General features: G+C 56.4%; 1 protein-coding gene across 11 annotated transcripts in view; it reads right to left on the minus strand.

The window, feature by feature from the left end:
* Positions 1 to 14,023, minus strand: part of CACNA1C (calcium voltage-gated channel subunit alpha1 C) — a 557,739-nt gene that overhangs the window by 89,643 nt on the left and 454,073 nt on the right. For all 11 annotated transcript variants that reach the window (XM_036865102.1, XM_036865108.1, XM_036865106.1 and 8 more), the window contains exons 12-13: positions 12,476 to 12,636; positions 11,405 to 11,630 (exon numbers count right to left, since the gene is read on the minus strand). In XM_036865102.1, the coding sequence (XP_036720997.1) occupies positions 11,405 to 11,630; positions 12,476 to 12,636 (387 nt within the window). The remainder of the gene's footprint in view (positions 1 to 11,404; positions 11,631 to 12,475; positions 12,637 to 14,023) is intronic.

Here is a 14,023-nt window from a genome sequence, read left to right on the forward strand (position 1 = left end):
CGGAGAAGTGGAGAAAGAAAAATGTGGTGTACGTTATCTACAATGGGATATTATTTAGCTGTAAAGAGGAAGAAAATCTTGCCATTTGCAACAGCATGGATGGACTTGGAGGGCATTATGCTTAGTGAAATAAGTCAGACAGAGAAAGACACATACCATATGACCTCCTTGATACGTGGAATCTAAATATCCAAAAACAGACACAAACAAACAAAACCCCCCACCAAACTCACAGAAAAAGAGATCAGATTTGTGGTTACTAGAGGCCGGGGATGGTGGGAGGGGGAACAGGAGGGAGGGCGTCAAAAGGTACAAACTTCCAGTTATAGATAAATAAATACTAGTAACGTAGTGTACAGCACGATGACTGTGGCCACCACTGCTGTGTGCTATATGTGACAGTTGTTAGGACAGTAAACCCTAAGCGTTCTCATCACAAGGATAATTTTTTTCTTTTTTCACACTGTCTCTATGAGATGACAGATGTTAACTAAACCTACTGTCACAATCATTCCACAATGTATATAAAACAAACCATCATGCTCTACACCTTAAGTGTAGATACTGATGTATGTCAATTATTTCTCAGTAAAACTAGAAAAAATATAATTCCAGCTCTTCATTTGAAAAAAAGACCCCAGTATAGTGCCTGGCACACAGGTGATAAAGGTTAGTAATTATTGTTATCACTACTGATCTTTAGACAGAAAAACACATTAAAAAATTTTTTTTCCAGAATGCGGCCCTCAGCCCAGCCCAATCATGAATGGGGCCGCCCATGTGTGAGGGTGGCCTGGGTCACCCGTGGGTAAGAGGGGGTGTGTGGTTTACTGAGGCTTCCCAAATTCACCCGGTCCACAGAGTTGGTTTGTTTAAAAAGCCTCTCTTCTGGAGAGTCTGATTCAATAGCTGTCGTTTGGGGCCCAGAAATCTGTTTTGAACAAGGGTTGCAGAGGATTCTGGTAAGCAGGCCAGCTTGGGAGACCCTGGATTGCAGCAAACGCACCCAGTTCACAAGGACGGCCTGTGGCTGGCGGGGCCCTGCATCTCTCTGCCGTGAGCGCGGACGCCCTTCACCGCGGGGACATGTGGGGAAAAGCCCTCTCTTGGGGAAGTGGGGGGACACGAATGGACCTGGAAGGGGCTTGGGTACCCGAGACAGGGTCTGTTCAGGGTGAGGCACGCACTGCAGCAAAAGGGACACGCGCCCATCTGGCCAAGTGCGTCTCACTTCCCTGCGCGCTAGCCCGACCCAGCTGCCTTCCAGGTCACAACCTTGACCTCCTCCATTTAGATGTTCCCGGCTTTTCACCAAGGCAGACAGGGAGCTGTTTCTGCTGCTCGAGACAGTGCCTTGCAAACCACCCCCCGCTGCAGCCTGGCAGCGGCACCCCAGCCCGGGCACCTCTCTCCGGAGAACGGCTCCGTAAGCGACAGGAGCAGATGGGCCAACAGTTTGGGTGTAAACATGAGCGTCTCCCCAACCTGGAGTCTCTCACGCTCTTTCTCCTTCAGACTCAGCCTTGCTCCGCCTCTACCCTGCCTGCCAGCCACACGCCCTCTGTTCGCGGAATGTTAATACATACATTGATTTGTATCTGCTCTAGAAAGGCTCTTACCTGTTCCACATTTGTGACAGCCTTGTCTCACCCAAATAGGCTTGAGTTCTTGAGGGCAGAGGCCAGAGGTTCTCCTTCCATCCCCTGCATCTCTGTCCTCAAATAGAGTCTGTGCGACCTGGCATGTGTGACGGGCTGCCTGGCCCCAGTTGGCTAGAGATTGTACTAATTGTTCTGTTTAAGCAAGGAGTTAGAGAACCTCTGTGGGGCTAGGACGCCCTCCCCTCTTACACTGAAAGCTCCCAAACCTGTCTGGAGATGACATGCCGGGGGTAGGGGGTGGGAAACCATTTTCTAAATGCCGATTCCCAGGCCCCGCTCGGAACCATGAATCACTGCTGTGCGAGCACCCAGCCCCCGTCACAAGCCGCTATTTAGGAACCGAAACTCCGGAGCGTATTTGTAACGAGAACATCCCGCTGTACTGGGGGGGTGGACAGTGTCTGCCTGGGGGTTAAGGTCACACAGCCCCTAAACTGCACAGAATATTCTGGGAAAGTCTTCATGGCCATAAAAGTTGGTGCCTTAGTTTTCCCGTGGCCCGTGGACGTGAGGGAAATAGACCAGCCTAGAGCTGAGGTTCAGGCTGTCTGCCGGCCACGGGCCAGGACCGCCGGCCAAGGAGGCCCCAGACCCGAAGGAGAAAGTCACCGTGCGGGAGGAGGTCTGGCCGGGGTGGGGTGTGGCCCAGGGCGAGCGGGAGGGGCCCGCGGGCCTGGGCTGTGGGAGACAAGGCTGTGATGGAGCATGGCTGTGTCGCCCGTCATGGGGGTGGTGGAGACCCTCTGGGGACGCTGGGTGGAGGAGGCCTACTGAGCCACCTACGGGGGCCGAGCCTCTGGTCGGAAGGCTCTTCTCCTGCTCCCATGTCCCGAGGGGTGCGCGGCCGTCTCTCAGCCGATGGGGGGTTCCCAGCACGAGCCGCTGGCCTGACCGACCCCCGTGGCCCACCCCGCCATCACGCCATCGCAGTGAAGCACAGCCGCCGTCTCTGGCTCGAGCCCAGACCCTTGGGGTCGCCCTCCAGGTGCCCTCACACCCGCAGCCGCAACTCCGTCCTCGGGGCCAGGCCACAGCCCCTCCGGCACCTGCCACCCAGGCCAGCGTCTCCAGTGTCCTGCCCCCGCCCCCTGCAGCTGCTCACCCCACCACCCAGGGGAGAAGCCGCGAACGCACTGCAGCCGGCGCTCTCAGCGACAGTAATAAGTTATGACACACCGAAAAAAATCGAAGCCACTGACGTTAAAGCAAGGAGAGAGGGGTCTGCTTTACAGACGGTATCAAACGGACAGCAGGAATGAATGAATGCATGAATGAACGAACGAAGGACAGAACGAGTCAGTGACTCTGGTACAGACCGTCATGGGTGGAAGGTCTCTGGGGAGCAGGGCGTTCACAGGCCCCGATATCTCTCCATGGATTACTCCGTAATCACAGAGGGAAAGGGCACATTAACAGTGAGAAACCCGGCGGACACCCCTTGCCACGTTCCGACTCTCAGGATCCCCAACAACGGGACAACTCCTGGCGCCCTGTGACCCCCGACCCCTCCTCGGCCGGGCAGCAGGACGCTCTCCAAGGCCCCGCCCGAGGCCCCACAGACCCTGTGGACGGCACCTCCCCTGCTACCCCCTGCGAGGCTGCAGCCCGGCCCCCCACTGTCCCGCCTGCATCCCCACCGCTGGCCGGCCCGGCCCCGGGGTCTGCAGGGCTCACTCCTGCAGTGCCCCGGGTCCTGCTCAGCGCCCTCCTGAGCCACCCGGTCCCCAGCCTGCAGTTTACACGTTCCTCGCCTCCGGGGGGACGGTCCAGAGAGCAGGGCTTGTGCTGGGAGCACAGCCAAGGGAGGTGCCCTGGGAGTGTTTTGCTGGATGAAGGAGCAGATCTTCAACATGACACCTTTGTACTTAATGGAGGGAAGGCAAGGGGACACAGACCCCGCATGTGTGGAGCAGGGCTGGGGGGCGGGTCTCACACTCACCCGAGTCAAACCCACTTTGCTCAAAGGTGAGGAATGGCTCTCGCCCTCCCCTCAACGTCACTTCTGATCCTGTGGCTTCCCTAGATCCGGGGGTTCCTGAGCTTCCACCACCAGACCCCTCGTCACACTATTATGTGTCAGGAGGACAGACTGGTCCCGAGAGGCGTGGGGTGGGGGGAGGTGGGCGAACTGGGTGAGGGGATCAAAAGCTACAAACCTCCAGTTATAAAACAAATAAGTCCTGGGGATGTGATGTACGGCATGGTGACTACAGTTAACAATACTATATTTTACACTGGAATGTTGCTAAGAGAATAGAGCTTAAAATGTTCTCATCATGAGAAAGGAAAAACTGTGTGTGGTGACGGAGATTAACTCGACTTGTTGTGGTGATCATTCCCTAACGTATACAAATACGGAAACATTATGTTGTTCACCTGAAACAAATATCATGTTACATGTCAATTACAGTGGACCCCTGAACAACACAGGGGTGAGGGCACCGACCCTCAGCGGTTGAAAACCCGAGAATACCTTGACAGTCGGTGTCCTTGAATACAACCAACCTCGGACTGTGCAGACCTGCAGTGTGAAAAAATCTGCATGGAAGTGAACCCTTGCAGTGCAAACCCCTGTTGTTCAAGGATCAACTGTATGCCTTGATTCAAAAAAAAGGAAAAAAGAAAAAAAGTCTATGATGCATCAATTTGCTACGTAGAAAGTAGGGTCGCCGTGGCTTCTAGACGCTTGGGTAGGATTCCAGAGAGCAGTGTGAACACGAGTCTCCCCTGGGGAGAGCGTCCCCCCCGGGGGCTCAGAACAAGTGGCCGCAGGTCTGAGGGCACCTGCCAGCCTTGGTTCACGAGGCAGACTGCGCCCAAGGACCTGACCCAGCCCACCTGCTCACGGACACACCTGGGCTGAGGAGATGCTGCCCTTGCACCAGGTCGTGGTTGTGGGCGCTGCTTGCGTTCAGCCCCCCTGTGGCTTCCCGTCCAGCAGGACGGGGTGGAGGTCCCCGCGTGTGGCCTGCCACCTGTGCTCTGTGCCTCTGGAGCAGCACTAACCGAGCAGAGCTGGCGCCAGTGGCCTGGCGTCACGAGGGACCCCGCTCGCTGGACGGAAGGCCGTCCATCCCTACGTGCACTCCCTGGAAGACCGACACGGGGATCGCCGTGGGATACCGCGGAGCTCAGAGGAGACGGCTGGCATCTGGGGCCTGGCTCGCCATGGCAGGTGGCAGGGAATAGGGTGGGTTCTCCTCAACACTGATACCAAAGAGGACTGTAGGTGCCAGGTACAGCCTCCGGGCGGGGCGATGAGAAGGCCCTGCAGATCCTGCACCTCTGTCCTTCTCGAAGTCAGTCTGGTCCTGATGTCTGTGACCGCTGTGGCCCCGTGTCCCAGGATCCCTCTCCCTCCAGGAAGGTTGGCGGGTGGTAAACTGGAGGGTTGACGGCATATTCACCGTCGAAGGGGGCTTTCATGCTAATTGATTAAGACTGAAATACACACACTCACGCCAAAAAAGAAGGCGCTTCGGAGAAAAGTGGGCACCAGCAGAACAAAGGACTCAAGGTCTTGAACCTTGTAGAGAAACTGAGAAAAACCAAGCCCCGCCTCTTCAGAATGACACCCGCGTGCGTCCATGTGCACAGAAGAACCCTCCAGCACTGGGGGTCTCAGCCCCTGAAGCACAGGCCGCTCGAGAGACTCGCCTCCCCTGCCGGGTCACCCTTGGGGTCATGGTCTCTCGTCATCCCTCCTGTGGCCCGGAATCATTCTCCCCAGAGGCGTGTCCTGCCCACCCGGCCCCGCCCACCCACAGCAGGCGCCAGTGAGGGCTTTCCCCCGTTGCTTTCGTTGTGACTGAAACTCCCTCGCTTGGCTCACTTTCGTCCCCTCCCCTCTGCCTCCTGGTCTAAGTGCTACCTGCTCAGGGAACTTTACGTGCATCCTGTTCCCTGTTCCGTCGGCCTTGGCTTTGGTGCCCGTGGAACGCTCCCGTCTCCTGACGATGGAAAAAGCCCAGGCCTTGCGTGAACCGGAACTTTTATCTCATGAACCTTTGCTTCAAAGAGCTCAGGGCCACCCTCTGCGCTCTGGGTACAGAGCGGAGCCCCGAGCCTGCTATAGAGAAAAGATGTTCCTGATAACGGTACCCACAGCTCTGGAGCTCTGCAAATGCCCCTCTCCCACCTGCCTCTCTGGTCATCACTAAATTTACACCCGTCCCAACCGTCCTTGTCCTGAGGAGCAAAAACAAAGCCTCTCAGTGCTGGCGGCACTGATCTATTGTGGTGGAGTGTTTCAAAGCAAACGCCCCGCGCTGAGTCTGTGGTAGGGCCTGCTGACCCCCGTCCCGAGGGCAGGAGTGGGCGAGGGACACGGTCTCGGGGGAGAACGTGGGGAAGCAGGAGGGGTCCATTCAGGGAGAAGCTCAGCCCCTCCCCGTGCAGCCGCGGGACACGGTGGTGCCCAAGGACCACCTCAGGGAAGTTGGGCCCTGGTCCCCTAAGACGCACCGGAGCCTGGACGGACGCTAGAGGCTGAACAGGCATCTGCTCGGCCGGGAGGATGAGGACAGAACTCCAGACCCCAGCGGTCAGAGTCTGGGACGAGGCCACACCTGCCGGCTGAGCTCCTGCTGTCCCCACCCCGCCCTCCGCCCCGGGGCCAGATGCACAGTTTATGTCCGTCACTCCCGAGCCAAACCCCACCTGGGCAACAAACCCAAAGTCCTTGTCTTCCCTGTTTGCACCAGAGAGGCCTCGGTCACACAGGGAGCAGAACCCCCTGGGGGATGCGAGCTGATCACGACCGGCACGGTGTCCTGGCCTTGACCGTGGGATTTAGGCGGTGCTCCTGTGAGCCTCTCAGAGTCCCCAGTCGGCCCTGTGGTTGTGTCGGGGTGAGACAGGGAGCCAGACGTCGTCCTCCCGTCTCCTTAACCCCCGAGAACAAGCACCTTCCTCACTGACGGCCGGCCCGCGGGCTCTAGCGTCTGAGCTGCCTTCTCCATAGACCCCCGCCCGGCAACTGGGCGGACGCCGCAGTTACCTTTATAATAGTGGCCCGTGAGAAGCTCAGAGCCTCCCTGGGGCCCTGAGAAGGGGGCCGGGAGGGTCTGATGCTCGTGGCCAGACCGGCTGTTACATGGAGGCGCTCAGAGTCTGGAGGATTTGCAAAAGGCTCGCACCTTGGGGCTGCGGGCCTCTGTGCGGTCACGACTCACCAGTGAGTCTGTGCTGCGTCAGTTTGAGCTCACATCTCAGGGACGGGGAAGGGGCCGCGGGGGAGGAGTAGCAGAAGAAAGAGAAGCATTTAGGGTTTAAGAGGGAAAACAGCAAGGGCTGGACGGACTGTGGCGCACGTGAAGACCAACTGTATAAAAAATGAGACGTAATGAGTACATTGGAGCCACACCCAGATCTAACCAAACTGAAGCTCTTCTTCCTCCTCATAGAGTGAAGGTCAAGCTGGGCTGACAAACAGCAGACAAACTAGATGTTGAAACCGGGCAACATTTAGAGCCCCAGAGAGCCCCAAAGCAGGAGAAAGAGCCCCATCCATCACGCGGCTGGAAGGCCCATGGTCATTTACCCAAAGATGACAAAGATCTTGGCCGCGTGCGTGCCTCTCTGTTCTCCCAGAGGTACCCAGACTTTCTTACCCTGCCGTTCCCCACCCATAGCACTGTGAATACCCAGTGATCAACTGACAGCCTGGTGCAGGGTTCCCGGTCTTTTTATAAAAAAATGAGACCCATAGGATGGATGATATGCCTACAGGCTGTATACTTCCTAAGGCATGCTCAGATTCTGACAAAGCGCCAAAAAAATGTAAGCAGGCTAGCAACTCATTGTCATCATAAACCAAAGGCTTCTCTTCCCGCAGGGGCCACGGATCACTTGTAAACCCACCTGGTTCTTGCTCGTTCATTAAAGCCTTCAGGAACGCAAGTGACCAAGAGTGAGGAGGGTGTTACAAGAGCAATACGGAATGTACTTGTATTTGGTATGTAAAAAAGAAACCATTCATAGATTTTGGTATTTTAGCTCTTAGTAATAGCAAATGGCCTGCCACACACTGTTGAGTGGCTCTGGACATACTGAAGGGTCATGAGGTCACGGCTGAGAACCATGGTCTAGATCGGTGTTCCCGGCTCTCAGACCACAGGCCCTGGGTGGGGGGAGGGCAGCCTGGAACTACAGGAGGGGATCCGTGGATCCAAGGATCCTAGCACTCTAAATAAAGAGCCTCAAACGTGTTCAGGTGTGTAGAAATTAATAAAATTAAAATCAATTTTAAAACTTCGCTGGATTCCTATTAGGTCTTTATGAGTTTTCTCAGTCGAGAGCCATCAGAAGCACCGTCTTAACGGGGTCAGGGCTACTGTCTAGCGGAGAGAGTGGAGAGGGAAGAATCAAGTTTCCAATTATACACAAAGCTTCCTATTTTTAGACAAGAAAGAGGACAAAGGGCAGCTGCAGAAAATCAGGCCAGAGTTTCTCAAAGTGAGGTCACTGGGCCACCGGCTTGGAGCTCCCCAGGAGTTGCTGGCTGAAATCTCTAGAGTGATGGGTTCTTAATGAGCTCCCTTGAGGAGGTCATCTAGGTTTGAAAATCACAATCACTGGTCCAGAAAACATTGTTAAAAATAGTAGTGGAATGTTGCAAAGTTTCCTCCAAGCGATGTTAAGAGAAGAGGGAGAAACAGACTTGTTCCATGGCGGGGCCAGGCTGACCCGTCTCAGGGGACCAGCACGCCCACCCCCAAGCCCCTATTTTAGGCACTTCCTGGCCACTGGAGTGTATTGGAGAGGAGGTTTAGAAGGGGGCATGGGACCCTCCCACACCTGGACTCCTTGTTGTCTTCCAAAAGCCCCCAGACAGTTTGGAGACTGGAAAACAGGAAGATGATGGCCTTTGCCAAAGTAACTTCCAATTAGACCATGAAATTATTCTGTTTATGGACTTTATGGAGATCTGAAAATACCACTAATCCTTCTTGTGGAGGGGCTTCAGGAAGCTCACTGACAAAGATAGACTTAAAAATGACTTCCTGGCAATACTTTCAGATTAGAAATAGATAAATTGTTGATTAGAAACAGAATGAATATTAAGTCTCTTCAAGATGCTATGACAATATCTGGGAGCAAAATTCTTTTCTATAGGAATTTAAAAAACAAAGACAAAGCCCCAGGCATGTGGACTTCTGAGAATTACTTAAGAGGCACCTGAAACTCCAAGTTAAAAATAGCTTTTAGCAGACCCAGGAGGAGCAAGCAGAATCACTCAAAATCCTTTACGTCTTGTCTCTGGAGACAGACAAAGAGAGTTTAGCCATCAGCCCTGCAGCCCACGGTCATGGTCGGGGCACAGAGCCTTGTGATCCCAGCTTCACCCCTGAGCAGCTTTGCGACCCTGGGCAAGCGACTGAACTCCCTCAGTCTTCTCATCTGGAAAATGGGAATAATGATAACAGCACCCTCTCTAATAGGTGATGGTGAAGATTTACAGGGCAGACGCAGGCAAGCACTGGCGTCAGGCTATCTGGCACAGAGCAAGAGCTGATGTACATTCACCAGGATTGTCCCGATGTTTCTACTACTTTCATTTTGAACCGAGGATTTTCTGCGGTGCCAAGATATTCAGACGTTCAGGAAGAGCTCCTTCCGGGGGCAGGGGCGAGGCAAGTGTTGCCCAGGAGTATCCAACTTGGGGATTTAACTCCTGCGTGTACTTTGAGTCTGTCTTCTGACCTTGAAGCTTCCCCAGGGATGCTCTCCTGTCCCCAACCTCCCAGAGCAGATGTCCCCCCTGCCCATTTTGCCAGCCCATTCATTGTCTCCCGCCAGGAGCGGACTCCGCCTCCCCAGCTGGACTGTCCGCTCCTCCCGGGTCCAGCCCACACCATGCAACCCGCTTCCTGCCTCTCAGAGCTGGACAGTGTGTACACGGCAGACCAACAAATACGGCCACAGCGTGTGTGTGTGTATCACGATTAGCTCTCTCCTCCCTCCTCCTTCTCCTGATAACGACAACAGTTACAATTAGAGTCACAGTGAACGCTCGGTTGCCAAGAACCTTCTGTGCCTGGCACTGAACTCAACTCTTCAAATGCCTCTTCTCACCCTACCCTCAACGAACCCACGGGAGCAGGTGTGTTTGGGGCAGGGGTGCTGCTGAGGGAACTGGGAAGAGAACGGTCACACCCAGGTGCCCTGCAGCCCCCCGCCCCCCGCCACAAGCTCAGAGCACTCTGAGCAGAGACGGTTAAGTCCAGGGCCTGGCACGGACGATACCAACCCCACTCTTCCCAGCAGGATCTCACTGACACCCAGTCTCCCCCCATCAGACTCTAGGATGGGAGGCTTGTCCTGGGGGCACAGTTGGAACCCCTCCCCTTCAGGTGCTTCTGACGTGCCCCTCCAAGGAAGACCGCAACCCACGGTGAGAAATGCATATTATACTGCAACCCAGACACGATCTCGGGGATTTTTATGAAACGTGTTTACATTCACGTGAGGCACTCCGATGTTTTCCACCCTATTTCATTCTTTCATTAAAAATGAGAATGAGGAGAAATTGGAACCCTTATACATCACCAGTGGGAATGTAAAATGGTCCAGTCTCTTTGGGAAACAGTTTGGCACTTCCTGAAAACCTTAACTATAGACTTATCACGTGACCTAGAAATTCTGCTCCTTGTATCCAAGAGACGTGAAAACACGTCCACACGAAAACCTGAGCACGATGCTTCCTAGCGGATTATTCACAGGAACCAAAAGGCAGAAATAAACCAGACGTCCACCAGCAGATGAACGAATAAACAAACCGCGATGTATATCCGTATAATGGAATACAGCTCAGCCATGAAAAGGAATGAAGCGCTGATCCCTGGACAACATGGGGGAGACCTGAAACCATCAGGCCAGGCGGAAGAGGCTGGTCACAAAACAGCACAGATCATATGGACATGAACCGTCCAGAGAGGGCAGGTCTGTAGAGACGGAGGCAAGGTGGTGATGGGCGCTGGAGGGGAGGGTGGGGGAGGGAAGAGCGGGCATGGGGTCTGCTTTTGGGGGATGGAAACGCACTAAAACGGGACTGTGGTGTTGGCTGTGAAACTGCAAATACATAAAAAACCCTGAACTGTACACTTTAAAGAGTGAATTACATAGTACGTGGATTATCTTTCAATAAAAATGATGGTCGTGATCCAATAAGCTGATCTCACCACCCAGAATGGGTCACCACACGGTGGAAACTTGCTGTCCTGGAGTGGCTGCCCGTCCCCGCCCCGCCTGTCCCGGGGGAATTAGGGGACCGCGGCCTTCAGGTGGGTGGCGGGCAGCGGGTGGAGGGGGCGTGTCAAGGCCCCGTGCCTGCCTTTCATGCCACACACGCTCAGCACAGGCCCAGCTACAAGAGCAGGTTCCCTCTCTAGCTGCCGGGCGGCCCCAAGAACTGAGTTATAGGTGAGATTCCGGGGGAGCCCGGGAAGGAGCCGGCAGCCCCTCCTCCTGCCTCGAGCCCACAGGTGAGGGCTCGGCCTCCGGAAGCCGCCTTTGACCTCGCTGGAAGGCAGGCCCGGGGCTGGTGAAGCAGGGACAGAGGAGCCTGGGTCCCCGATGCCCCTGGAGGCCCCGCGGCTGCCACCCCTGCACTGCCTGTATGAGCAGCCAAAGGACCCTGTAAAGGACGCTCCGTCTGGCGAATACACGAGCCCAGGACAGACCCTCCAGGACCCAGCGGCTCCCCTCCCCTGGGTCCCCGGGGGGCGTGACGGGCCACGCACCTCGTGATTTTAAATATCCTCAGGAGGCGAACGCATCTCAGCACGGAGATGCCCAGGGGCGACATGATCTTGGTCTCCACCAGGATGGTCTCCAGGATGCCACCGCACACGATGAAGCAGTCGAAGCGGTTGAAGAGGGACACGAAGTAGGCCTGCAGCCCCAGGCTGTACATCTTGAGCAGCATCTCCGCGGTGAACAGGGCCAGCAGGGCCTTGTTGGCCGTGTCTGGAGGGACCCGCACGGGGGAGCGGAGGGGGAGAGGAGGTGAGCGTGGCGGGTCACTGCGGGGAAGCCCCGAAGCTCGATCCCGCCACACGCCCCGCCCCGCGTGGACGTGGTGGGAAGGGGTCCAGTCACAACCACAGCAGACCTCCAGCACGGCCCCCGCCCCGCCCCACCCTCTGCTCCTCGCAGCGGCTCTGCCAGGCAGCAGGGCTGCTGCCACGCCCGTTTTCCAGAGACGAGCAGTGAGGCTCGACGGGGAGCCATGGGCCCAGACTGACCAGCCGAGAGCGGGAGCCGGGGTCCTCGTCTGCCCTTGTCACCGGGAGACGAGCCCCAGCTAGGTTCCGGGCGACACCCCGGGTCCAGGCCGTGTCCGCCTGACCCCTGGGTGGGCGCCGGGGCTCTGGCCGGGGAGACCCTTCCGGGGCCCAGTAGGGGTGGTGGGACCCGCTGCCACCGAGGACATTCCCGGTGCTCAGGCCACGCTCGTCCTCTCCCTGGCTTTGTGCTCACCGCCCCTCACAGGTTTCGGCCGGCACACCTGGAGGCCATGCTGAGGCCCCAGGTACTGAAGACCCACTGGGGGCGGAGGGGCGGCAGCCAAAGGTCTGACGTAGCCCAACAAGCCAGAGCTCGTGACCGTGTCTCCTGGACCCAACGGTGACGGCCGGGGCAGGCGGGGGGGCATCGCCTGGCCAGGGGAGCCCCGTCTGTGTAGAGTGAGCTAGTGTGTTTTAACGGCTCACGAGCTGCCAGGCCCAGGTGTGCCCGGCGTGGCCCGCCTGCCCGCCCCGGGACAGGGCCAAGTCGGCCCGAGTACTGCGGGCCGGCCGGGCGGCTCTCACCTTGGACTTCCGTGAGCCAGTGGGGTTGGTTGTAGTGCTCAGAGGCGATGGTGAGCGTGTTGAGGAAAACCAGGAAGATGACAAGCCAGTAGAAGATGCTCGACTTCACGGCCGCGCGGCACTTCCTCCTGCAGAACCGATTCCACCGGCGCCAGTAGCGGCTGCAAAGGGGCAGAGAAGGAGGGCGGGGCGGGAGGCGGCTGTGAATTCAGGTCCCCGGCCAACGTGCCCCCCGGTGGCCACCTTCCTCCCCTGAACCGGCCCAACCTCACCAGGGCCGAAGAGACGAGCGTCCCACCAAGGTCACCAGCTTGTGGCTGGTGGTGTGGCCTTTGTGGGGGGGGGTCCCTGGTTCTCTGGGACCGTGGCCCCCTGGCCTGTGACCCCGATCAGGGCCAGCCTCGTGTGAGGGTCTGGCCTAAAGCTGAAGGGAGGTTATTTAACTTCATAGTAACGGCATCAATAGAAGTAGTATTGCAAGTCTTAAGACTAGTATTACTAGGACTAGTAATGGTTACCATTAGCGAACCCCATGTCTGCCTGGTACCGTATCGGCACTTCTCATGCCTTCTCCCAGACCCTTTAAACAAGTCTGCAAAGCAGGCGTTGTCCTGATTTTCAGGAGAAAACCAAGGACCCTGGAGTTGGGCGTCTGGACTGACACCGGATGAGGGCAGAGCCAGCGGCGTCCCCTCCCCCCGCCTGCAGCCCAGGCGCCGGCGCTCCCCTAGCTGCCTCGTCCGTGAAGAGTGGGAGGTGAATCTGGACCAGAGATGCTTGCCTTGAAGGGGAGGCCGTGGAGTCCTTTGAGGTTACACCCTGTGTTCAGAACAACGGGCAGACTGCCCCCACCTTACACACAAGTTCACGCCACACGTGGGCCCTGAAAGCTCATGCATGGGCTGCGGGACAGTTGCCCCCATGGCCTCTGGTTAGCGACTTTCATCAAACCTGGCTGTGCATAGAACCACCTGGGGAAAGTTTAAAAAAAACAACAAAAACCCACCAGGCCCCGGGCCCCAACCCAATAAAATCTGATGGTTTGGAGTTGAGTAATTTTTAAATAACCCCCAAATACCGTTGCTGTCTGTTAAGGTTCCCCAGATGGTTCTCATGTGTAACCATGGTTGACAACCATGAAGCCGGATGATCCCAAGGAAACGCTCACATTTTAGAGTTCAGTGGTGGACGGGTTTATAGCTTGTCCCCAATTTTATCCTCATGATACCGAGAGAATATGCAGATATATTTGGTAATTCCGTTGACCAAACATTTACCAACTTAACACCATGTGAGGAGGGAAGAACAGGGTGCCCGGGAGACTGCGGGGGCCCTGCGTCGAGAGGGGATCTGATTCCAGAAAACCAAACACAACGAGAGCAGCCACAAGGCCAACGTCCAGCTGGGGGACGGTAAGAGGGGTGCCGTGGCCAGCCGTCGGGCTGGAGGGGATGGAGGCAACAGCTTTACTTGCGGAAGGCGGACAGTGAGGTGGCATGGGCTTTGGAGGCGGAGTCAGCAGGCCTTTGACCCTGACCGCGAGTGCAG

Source organism: Balaenoptera musculus, chromosome 10 (genome assembly GCF_009873245.2).
Source record: "Balaenoptera musculus isolate JJ_BM4_2016_0621 chromosome 10, mBalMus1.pri.v3, whole genome shotgun sequence".
NCBI lineage: Eukaryota > Metazoa > Chordata > Mammalia > Artiodactyla > Balaenopteridae > Balaenoptera > Balaenoptera musculus.